The sequence below is a fragment of the Typha latifolia genome, chromosome 15 (genome assembly GCF_019914945.1).
Source record: "Typha latifolia isolate L0001 chromosome 15, TyphaL0001v2, whole genome shotgun sequence".
Lineage (NCBI taxonomy): Eukaryota > Viridiplantae > Streptophyta > Magnoliopsida > Poales > Typhaceae > Typha > Typha latifolia.
The window spans coordinates 675,301-685,780 of record NC_133100.1 but is presented as its reverse complement, the minus strand read 5'-3'; the positions used below and the strand labels follow the sequence as shown (position 1 = coordinate 685,780).

Here is a 10,480-nt window from a genome sequence, read left to right as displayed (position 1 = left end):
GTCGCTCATTTTATTGTATGTGTAACTTAACTGTATAAAGGGTTTTCATAGGCACTGCAGAGTGCTGCTGGTATGTGCGACTTACAGCTCAATGTTAGGATCTGGAAACAGGGTATTGTTTATTATGTTGTCACTAACAATAGATTAAATTCATATGTTGGTGTAGTTTTCTTCTCTCTTTTGAAAGTAACATATGTTTGGTGTAGCTTATATTGAATCTAATTCATATTTTACAAATGTTGGTTTAGAGACTATTGAATCTATTTCAGATGAAATCAAAGTTTCTTGCTATTATTTATATCCTGGAATAATCTTGAAGCAGCCATGTAATGGGATCTCCGTCGTTTTACTCAGTTGATATATCGTTCTCATTCCAATTTGCAAGATGATACTACTATTCGAGGGGAGCCAGAAATATGAATATATGAATACCACTATGAGAAAAATCTCCATGATTAATAGTCCTATGGTCAGTAGTCTATTGATTAATATTTCAATGGTAAGAGGTTAATTAACTGATTAATCCAGTTTAATTATTTGAAACAAATGAAAAACTTTATTATGGCCTAAAAATTTGACCGAATGAAGTTGTTAGACCCTATTGTTGATAGAAACTCGTCAGATTGCAGCCCAGTTTTAATCAAATTTCTAATTTTTTTTTACATTATGTCTTAAACTTATTACTAATAAGGTCTAATTTACTATGGCATTAAGTAAAAAGTTAGATTATTCAGCATAATTAATATTTTTTGTTAGTATTTTTATCTGGTCCTAAAACGCTGAACTAATTAGCATTTATATATATATATATTTTTTAACTTAATATTTCAGATGTTAAGATTAAAAAAAATTACATTCCGTAAAAAATTATAAAATGGGTCGAGTTTTTGACGCAAGTTTTGACCTACCATTTCATGATATATAGAACTGTGATAATTACGAAGCTAGCAGCATATAAACGTGTGGCTATGACATGCATCCACGTGGCTAAATAATTGCCTGCCAGGTCGTACTGAGCTGAGCAAGTCTTCGGCAAGGTACAAATTGTACCCTTCCTTTCCAGAGGAAATGGAACTAACTGATCGCAAAGTGCAACTTTTTTGCACTATGGACCTTGCCAAGGTTCATGATAAGAAGAAGATAGAGATAGTACATGAGGCTCTCCACCAGCTCATGGAGGAGAGGAAGCACAAGGGCATAGACAAGGAGGAGGAAGAGGAAGAAAGTTTACTCCTCTCCAGATTGATCTCCCAGGTATTCTCTTTCTGAAACTATTCACACAAAAGGAATAGGAAATGAAAGAATATGTATGTTAATCAAGGTCTGATGCAATCAAAGGAATTTGCACCCACTGAGGAAATTAATCAAATAGCTGGCATGCATGATAGGTCAAGTGTAAAATATGTGTAAGTTTGACTCCAAAGAAATTTGATGGTTCTGCTCTAGATCTGATCTTTCTTCAAATGGCCATTTGTTTTCTGATCAGATGTTTATGTATGCCATAACAGTTTCAGTTCAGTTATTTTTTATGATGTTAATGTAACCTATGTCGCAGCTTCTGTGATAAGGATAGGCAAAAAGAAAACTTGTTGTGCAAATAAATTCAGAGGAAATTGAGACAGCATCTCTGTTTTCGATATATAGTCACTTGGGTTTCCAGATTGGAAGTTCTTATAGGCAATCTATTAGCATTGAAAGAAGAAGATCAATACTCCAAATGCTCCAGTTACTGAGGATATCTCATTTATGTGAAAAGAATTTAGTATATTGAATAGCTGCTATTATAGTCTTATGACAACCTCTATTCAATTTTAGGAGAGGGGGGGAAAATTATTGCCTTCTTCTTTCATTTAAAGTGCTATAATTAGCTGAAACCTTTTATTTTTAACTTGCTACTTATCCATAAGAATTACAGCCATTCAGATGTAGAATTTTAACAAAAATGTCAGAATGACTAGTGTTAGTGCATTGTAAACATCAGGTGTTCAGCCGCAATTCTTTTTGGTGCTCTTTGATCACAATGGCATTCGACAACTTGAGAATATGTACTTATTGAACATTGTTGTTTGAATAACACGCAGTTGGATTTGATCGAGAAAGGTTCTGGTTTCATCCATTCGTGCGATGATTTACTCGAGAAGGCCGAGTCGTCAGAATCCAACATCGTAGATTGTAGAACTGCTGAGATGGGGTTAGATGAGATAGCAAAGGAATTGAGGAGAGTAAAGAGGCAGAATTTAATCACTCACTGCCTTCTCTCGGTTCTGATTGTCGCCACCGCTCTCTGGCAAGTCAGTGAGGTCTCCATATTGCTTATGGTGAAGGAGAAGTTTAGCAATCCATTAAGAACTGTAGGAGATATTATCAAGAGATCTTTAACAGGGAAGAAGGCAGAGATTGAAGGAGCTCCACTGCCTCCAATTAGTGTTCCAGAGCTACCTCATATGGATTTGCCGACCTTGACTCTAAGCGGCGGAGATTAAACGTCATCATAATCCTTCTTAATCCTTCAACTTCTGGTACATTCATCTTAAACGTGCATTGCGGTTTGAGCTCCTCTTCTGCCTTTAGGATTGTTTCAATTGTGGGAGAATGTTTTGTGTCTTGAATTGATTTGCACTGTTTTAAAATTGTGGTATATATTCTTTCCTTGCATCTTTTGATTGAAGTAAATCAATCTCCTGTTCTTGATCATTTAATTTTCTGAAATTGGAGAAATCAACTACCTGATTCTTTATATTTTGATACTGGAAGAGACTTTATTACTGATGGTTGAATCTTTAATGGTATATTTAATGCTAATAAAAGAAAAAGCAACGGATCTTATCCAGGATTGAATCATCCACTAAAACTAATGTAGCACGTACAAGATAGAATTACAGCTCGTCTGTCTGATATTTACGATTATATTTATCGGGTCTTGCTTATTAGAATTCACGATGTACTGCTTTTCATGATTGATTGAAATTCAAATTACACGATGTTGATAGGGTTGCCCCGTTACCATGGGCCATCCTCAACCTCGCGGCACCTCACTCGCTTTTCGACCACTCTGCCTCCTCCGCCGCTTGTCCGAGGAGGGTTGCCATAGGATGTTTACCCTTTACGGCCCTTGGACTGTTTCCATCGAGTTCATTACTTAGTAATGGTTTTTTGCAAATCTATGTGGATCACGATGAAGCCACAGTTAACTGGCCAGTAATTCTATATGATATGGGTGTTGTCTCAGTTAAATCTCGAACGCCCTTTGAGTTAATATCTCCTCTTTATTCTGTTAATCATGAAATTATCAGCCTACGGGCTTTCATAAAAAATATAAAAAGTTTTTTTAAAAAAAAAAAAAGAAGAAGAAGAGAAACACATCAATCGAATGTACTCAATAGTTTTAAAGACAAAAATAGAGATGCATATGCAATCTTGTGAAGCACATCTTGCCAGAATATTAGCCTCTTTATAATCCATATGCTTCCCTTCCCTTCCCTTCCCTTCCCACCTACGAACGTGAAAAGAATGTAATCCAATTTGTATGGCTCACAGGTAACGGATAACTCTCTGTGACAAAGATGACTCAAATTTTGCAGCAAAATTGACCATTTCAGCACGCAAGTATTGGATAGAGTCAAGAAATAGGAGAGCAATAGATGTCTCTCGCAAAAATTCTCAGTTCTTCTCCATGCCCTTCTATCCTTACCTCCAAGAATCAAACCCCAACGGCTAGTTTTGCTTTTAAGGGTACACTCCTCTCCTCCTTGGCTCCCCTGGCGGTTGCCGTCGCACTCGCCTCTCCCTTTCCCTCCCAAGCAATCCCTTTTCCCAATTCCCAGTCTTCTCTTCTGCCCCCCACCACCCCTTTTTCCCAATCCCAGAATTTGCAGCTTGGATTGGATAATGGGTAACTCCTAAATCTCCTTCTCCTTGATGGAATGATGGCTTCTCTTTCTCCAATTAATGGTCCTGCCATGTTCAATTTGTGCTAGTTTTGGGGCGTTGATAATTCTCTCTGAGTGCAATGTTTCAACTGCAGGAAGATTAGGCCTTGTCCTTCTACGAATCCTGGATGCGTATCGACAAATCCAAGGTCATCGTCTTTTGCGTCTCCTTGGATAATTCCTGAAACCTCTGCGGAAAATGCCATTCAGGTAAAGGAGAAGGATTAATGCTTTTCTGTTGTTTTTAGATCTTAACTGTGCGTCCATACTTTATTTTATTTTTGTCAACAGAATTTACGGGACGCGATCCAGAAAACGCAGAGGAATGTCGAGATTAAGGTTGATGAAAAAACCCCAAATGGTAATCTAATCAAACTGAACTAAACTTGCAGTGTGGTTTAGTCTTGATATTATTCTTATCTATGGAATATGTTTATTACTGTGTCATTGGTTGTTACTATTTACTATTATGTTTAGTTGTGTCTATTCTAGTAAGAAGTTTAAGGTGAGGTAAGATTTGGTATAAGAAGAGTACAAGAACTTGATTAGTAAAACTACTATGCAGCTAAAAGTTTATTATCATGATTTTGAACCAATATGATGTTCTTTTATTGCTTAATGTAACAGAAATGGCTTGATTACTTTCTATACTTAGTGTTAGAATATAGTATAAAAACTGTCATTCTCTAACAACTTAAACTTTTAGAGTAGCTAGTATGATATTAGAGCCAAGAAAACTAGGTTTTAGAATTGTAAATTTATCGCTGAAAGTATAAAATGTGCAGACTATAGAGAAAAGATAATGAATTAAATTTGTATGCTTAATGAACAACTTTTTGGTCATGCATCATGAAGTGTAATCATTCATCCATCTCAACTTAAGCTATCAAGAAAGATGTAAATTTTGTAGCACACACTCTTGAATGACCACACAAAGCAATCTGCAAATACTAGAGGATCTGCTGAGTATGAACGCAGAGAGATCTATCAATTCTTGGGAAATTTACACACACAGCTATTTTTTTCTATGACATTTGTGTTGAAAATATATCCCACAATCTCTTCAGTTTCAAGTGTGCCCCAATTTTTTTCCTTAAAACACTCATTAAAGCAGAGTTTGAGCAGTCTTGCATGCGAAATTTTCACACAACTTGTGATCTCTTAGTTACCTCCAAATCTGTACTTCTTTGGATGAATAAATCTATATATTGTACACTAAAAGTATCAAGTTTGTATATTATAGGTCATTATTTGCAAGCAGAGGTTGATGGTGGCTTTGGACGAGACATTATGGAGTTCTTAGTAAAAAGAGATTTTGTTGCTTATAGATCCATGGCCACTAAGGTTACATATGTTTATCCATTTACGACAGCTTTAGGCGATTCAAAAGGACAGAAGGAAAGGGTTAACAAAATTATGGAAGAGCTGGGCTGGTATGCTCCAGATTTCGAGTCGATGGATTCATAATTGGATCTTCTTCCATAGAGAAATTTTATGTTGATCAGTTGTATATGCCTATAGTATGGAACTTGATTTTGCAACCAATATATCTTTTTTAAACTCAGTGATTTGAAGTGCAGAGAACTAGAAATCTTATAGTAATTGTGTATGAGAAATTTTAAAGATGGAATTGAACAAGATCTCATTTGTTCTGTTTGTTGAAAATTATAATCAGATGTGGATCAATATCTTCTCAATTGTCACACGTCTTCACCACTGTAATTACTAATTTGTTGTTGGGTACTCACCAATTATGACACTGAAATTAGAGGGTCAGATATGTTGTAAGTTTAATGTAAATCGACAAAAATTTAGATAACAATGAGTTGACAGGCATAACATCTACGATTGGATTGAAAATGGCATAAGCTTCGGGCAATTTGGCAAAGAAAAAACTACTTGAATAAAGGGCAGAATTAAGACAGATACAGATTAAACTAAAGATATTAAGCATAACAAATATTTTGTTCTTGTATATTAGATTACAAATATTTCAATACTTTTGTTGCCAATGAATACATAGGATTTGCAAAAGCACATCTCAAAATGGAAGAGAAAAAGGACCATCATCTTGTCTCATCTTATTAGGGTGATGTTATGCTAATCCATAAATATTTTTTAAGAAGTTTTTTTTCCAGTATTTATTTTGTCCACATTTACAATGCACTACACTGGATTGGGAAATATCTCCATGCATCGATTCTAAAAGGATATATAAAGTTGTAGACTTTTTGCAACTATGATGCTTAAAAACTGGCTTAAATCCTTTATTTTACTGATTGGAACTATCAGTTACCTTATAAGGCTAATTAACCTCCTTCCATGGTTTGGAACTTCTTTTAGAAAGATAGTGAGTTGTTGATGTGAAAAAGGTTAACTTGGATCACATTAAGGGAACATTGGGCTTAATATGTTGAGTGTATTTATTTTATTTACTTTTATAGTTTAATCAGAGTTTTAGTATGTTAGAATTTTATTTAATTAGTTAAACCTAGCTCTGCATAATTTTAGAAAAATAATCAAAAGATATTCATCAGATGTCCGAATATTATGAAACCATTGGATAAGATCAATAATGTCATGATCTAGAACATTCATATTTGAAGTTTCCTCGGATTCAGAATCTATCTATGACAAAACAAAGATATATTTCGAAAAGAATAAGAAAGATTAGTTTAGCTAAGTTTATTAGTTTGTTTAGAATTTTTATTTTTTATTTTCTATTAATAGGTCGAGGCATTAATGAAGGATTAATTTACTTTGCCCCTTGTCTATCTCCCCTCCCAACTTGGCCATTGGCCTCGGCATATCTCTTCTCCCTCTTCACCAACCAAAGCCGTATTTCATGTCGGAATGGTTTCGTATAACTTCTAATTTCTCTCATCCGGCGAACCCCCTAGTCCCATAAGGCAAGCCAAGCCTACTTCTCCCCCATTCTTTTCCTCTAAAGTAGTAATCTACCTAATCACCACTACCATCATCAACCATCCACGCCATCTCCATCACAATCTACAATCTGACCATACTTGTCAGCAACTCCACCTTCGGCTTACCATTTACCTAGATCTAATTTGAATTTGAAAAGGTTCTGAATACCAAAGACGTAGATCGGGAAGTGGAGAAGCTATTCCAATTAGTTTCATAATTTGGAGAGCATTTTGTGAATATTCTTCCCTGATTGTGTAGAACTATTTATGATTTGAGTCAGCCCCAAATCAGTTCGTTCAAATCAGAGCTATTCTGCACAGTCGAGAATCAAGGCTTTTTTGCACAGTCGAAAAAGAATATTCGTTAAGTATTCTTCGAATGTTAGAAAGTACGGAAGTGATTGGAACATCTTCATAACTTCCATATCTACGTCATTAGTATTCATACCCTTTTCATATTCGAATTAGATCTGGACCTAATTTGGATGGCAAGCTGAAGGTGGAGTTGGTGGTGGGTATGGTCAACTTGTAGATTGTGATAGAGATAGCGTGGATGGTTGATAATGGTGATGGTGATTAGGTAGATTGCTAGTTTAGAGGATAAGAAGGGGGAGAAGTAGGCCTACCCTACGGTACTAAGAGGATTGACGGATGAGGGAGATTAGAAGCGAGACGAGACCGTTCCGACAAAAGAGGTTGGTTGACGAAGAGTGAGGAGAACGATATTGAGATCAGTGGCCAAGTTGAGAGGGAAATTAGGTAAGGGCAAAAGCTAATCAATCCTTTATTAATGTCTTCCTCAAGATATAGGTTATAAGGGCCTATTTATAAAGAATAAAACATAAGAATCCTAAACAAACTAATAGACTTAGCTAAACCAGTCTTCCTTGTTTTTTTTGGAATATTTTTTCTTTCCGCCCTGGATAGAGTCCAAATCTGAGGAAGCTTCGAATATGAACATTATAGATCAGGACATTGTTGATCTTATCTAAGAGATTTTATAATATTCGAACGTCTGATGAATATCTTTTAATTATTTTTCTAAAACTGCCGCAGAATTAGATTTAACTAATTAAATAAAATCTTAATATACTAAGACTCTGACTAAACTATAAAAACAGATAAGATAAATAGACTCAACTATTGAACCCAATATACCATTGATGTGATCCGAGCTAACTCTATTCACATCAATGGTATGTTTGATGACTATCTAATAGTGAGCAGCTAAACTTTTTTCAAGTGTTTTTTGTCCCACTTGCAATACTGTACATGAATTGAATTCAGAAGTGGACATTGAATTAGTTCTTTCTTGGTCAGGATCATTAGAGAATGCTTATCTAACAATATAATGGATAATTCTCTTTGCACAGTTACTGATCAATTTGTCTCAACATATCTTTCCATGGAAATATATGCTATGATATTACACTATAAGTTGCTCTTGTTGCATTGCAGATAATAAATTACTGATAGCAAATAAAAAGTTATATAATGCAAGCTAAATTTGAAAAAATATAATAACAATTGCTTTACTGTCTCAATCTATGTTAGCTGCAAATACTGAACTGAACTAATTGACAATTGCAACAATCAGGATATATTCATCTCATCCAAGAAATTAAACAGATACCACAAAAAAAAACATTGGATTAAATTTTCCGCTTCCGTTTTTCGAACATGTTACCCTAAATCTTAAACCTTAAAAAAACTGTTGAATCGTTTGAAGTACATAATATGGTATCTCGAAAAAGATAATATTCTGATTAAAGTCTTAAAAGGGGCAATTTGCAGCAAAGAACACTAAGCCATTAGAATCTTTTCTTAGATTTTACTTTTTTTTCCTCTCAGCAAGTATCTTTTTTCAAGTATGACTTTTACTATTGACAACATTCAAAAGATTTATTCCATACTCCAAAATGCCACTACTAATTACTAAGTAAAGCTCAAGCTCTAAGTGCAGTTGACCTCTCTTTATCCCCAAACATCTTTCCCTTTCATATGACAGTAATGGAAAGAGACAATGACATAAAAATTAGCTCAGATTCCTTACCATCTTGGATAAAAAGAAAGATTAAATCATTCAGTATTTTTCACTGTGTAGGTGTGATGGATATTTGTGAGTGTAGCTTTGACCTACACTCAGATTTTCTTTGGAGCAATTAATGAGATTCCCACTGAGCAGAGACAAACAAAATCTCCAACCAACACTAGAGAAGGGGAAGATGACATCCAGCTTTTTATTTACTCCACTGCTCTGCCCCCTAACGGCCAATTCCTTCCCCTCCTTGGAATTCTCACCCCCTTAGCTCTCTTCTTCTTTGCCTCCTCCTTAATTATATCTACTGTCCTGCCCCCACTTCTCTCCTCCTCTGTTTCACCATCTCCTCTCTTCCTCCACTCATCTGCTGCTGTTCCAGTGGGTGAATCTAAAATAGGCCCCCTCCAACTTCTTCTTCTTCTTCTTCTCACCAACCTAAGCAAAGGAAGAGGAATATAAGCACCTGCAGCCTTATCTCCTTGCAGAGAGAGAGAGGTTATCAAAGATAAGGTTTTTTTTTTGCTAACTCCATCTTATCCTTGCTCTGACACTAGATACTGAAGCTGACCCACTTGGGATATCCTCTTCCTCTCCCTTCTTCTCTCTTGCAGGTCTCCTAATTAGACCAAGAAAGAGAGGTTCTTTATCAGTTTAAAGGTAAAAGAGGCACCTTTTCTCGATAAGAAAAAAAAAGTTCTTTTTTTTTTTTAAGAAGAAGAAAATATGAGTTTGTTGCATTTAAGTACAGAGTGAGGATGGAGAACCAGCCGCCACATCCATATCCACAAGCGCCATTCCACCACCTTCTGCAGCAGCAGCACCAGCAGCTGCAGGTGTTCTGGAACTACCAGCGGCAGGAGATCGAGCACGCCACGGACTTCAAGAACCACCAGCTGCCGCTGGCGCGGATCAAGAAGATCATGAAGGCCGACGAGGACGTGCGCATGATCTCGGCGGAGGCCCCCATCCTCTTCGCCAAAGCCTGCGAGCTCTTCATCCTGGAGCTCACCATCCGCTCGTGGCTGCACGCCGAGGAGAACAAGCGCCGCACTCTGCAGAAGAATGACATTGCCGCCGCGATCACCAGGACCGATATCTTCGACTTCCTCGTCGACATAGTCCCGAGGGACGAGATCAAGGAGGACGGACTGGGACTAGTTGCAGCGGTAGGGGGTGCTGCTGCCCCTGCTACCGCTACCGCCGCTGCAGGGATACCATACTACTATCCTCCAATGGGCCAGCCAGGAACAGGGATGATGATAGGGCAGCCGGCGGTGCCCGGTATCGATCCGTCCTTGTATGTCCACCGTCAGCCGCACGCGTGGCAGCCAATGTGGCAGCAGAATCCAGCAGAAGACGGCGGCTGTGCGTTTGGCGGCGGTCAGAACTTGGATGGCCAGGGCTATGCTCCTCCTCCTCCTCCAGGTTCTTCTTAGTGAACAAAAGAGAAAGATGAATGTGATCAGATATCCATTTCAATGCTTTTTTCTTCTTCTTCTTCTTCTTCTTCTGCAATGCATGTGTATATCTCTTTATTATGATGCACATTTTAACTTTATAGAACTTTTGAGTTTCCCTCTCAA

The 10,480-nt window shown here is 37.0% G+C and overlaps 3 protein-coding genes across 6 annotated transcripts; all 3 read left to right on the top strand.

Annotated features, from left to right (window-relative positions):
• The first annotated feature begins 941 nt into the window (after nucleotides 1-941).
• On the top strand, nucleotides 942-2,694 carry LOC140801963 (uncharacterized). The gene is made up of 2 exons (XM_073157363.1): nucleotides 942-1,254; nucleotides 2,082-2,694. Exons 1-2 carry the CDS (start codon nucleotides 1,069-1,071, stop codon nucleotides 2,481-2,483), a joined length of 588 nt encoding a protein of 195 aa, XP_073013464.1. The 5' UTR covers nucleotides 942-1,068; the 3' UTR covers nucleotides 2,484-2,694.
• Nucleotides 2,695-3,362: 668 nt separating this feature from the next.
• On the top strand, nucleotides 3,363-5,626 carry LOC140802003 (thylakoid lumenal 17.9 kDa protein, chloroplastic). Of its 2 annotated transcripts, none has more exons than XM_073157407.1 (4): nucleotides 3,363-3,537; nucleotides 4,025-4,139; nucleotides 4,221-4,290; nucleotides 5,173-5,626. In XM_073157407.1, exons 1-4 carry the CDS (start codon nucleotides 3,527-3,529, stop codon nucleotides 5,394-5,396), a joined length of 420 nt encoding a protein of 139 aa, XP_073013508.1. In that variant the 5' UTR covers nucleotides 3,363-3,526; the 3' UTR covers nucleotides 5,397-5,626. The 2 variants fall into 2 exon arrangements, with proteins under 2 accessions (XP_073013508.1, XP_073013507.1); XM_073157406.1 differs by having other exon boundaries at nucleotides 3,364-3,892.
• A 3,325-nt stretch (nucleotides 5,627-8,951) lies between these two features.
• LOC140802081 (nuclear transcription factor Y subunit C-1-like) lies at nucleotides 8,952-10,480 on the top strand. Of its 3 annotated transcripts, none has more exons than XM_073157509.1 (3): nucleotides 8,952-9,407; nucleotides 9,509-9,554; nucleotides 9,646-10,480. In XM_073157509.1, exon 3 carries the CDS (start codon nucleotides 9,653-9,655, stop codon nucleotides 10,331-10,333), a length of 681 nt encoding a protein of 226 aa, XP_073013610.1. In that variant the 5' UTR covers nucleotides 8,952-9,407; nucleotides 9,509-9,554; nucleotides 9,646-9,652; the 3' UTR covers nucleotides 10,334-10,480. The 3 variants fall into 3 exon arrangements, with proteins under 3 accessions (XP_073013610.1, XP_073013612.1, XP_073013611.1); XM_073157511.1 differs by having other exon boundaries at nucleotides 9,314-9,402; XM_073157510.1 differs by lacking the exon at nucleotides 8,952-9,407 and having other exon boundaries at nucleotides 9,415-9,554.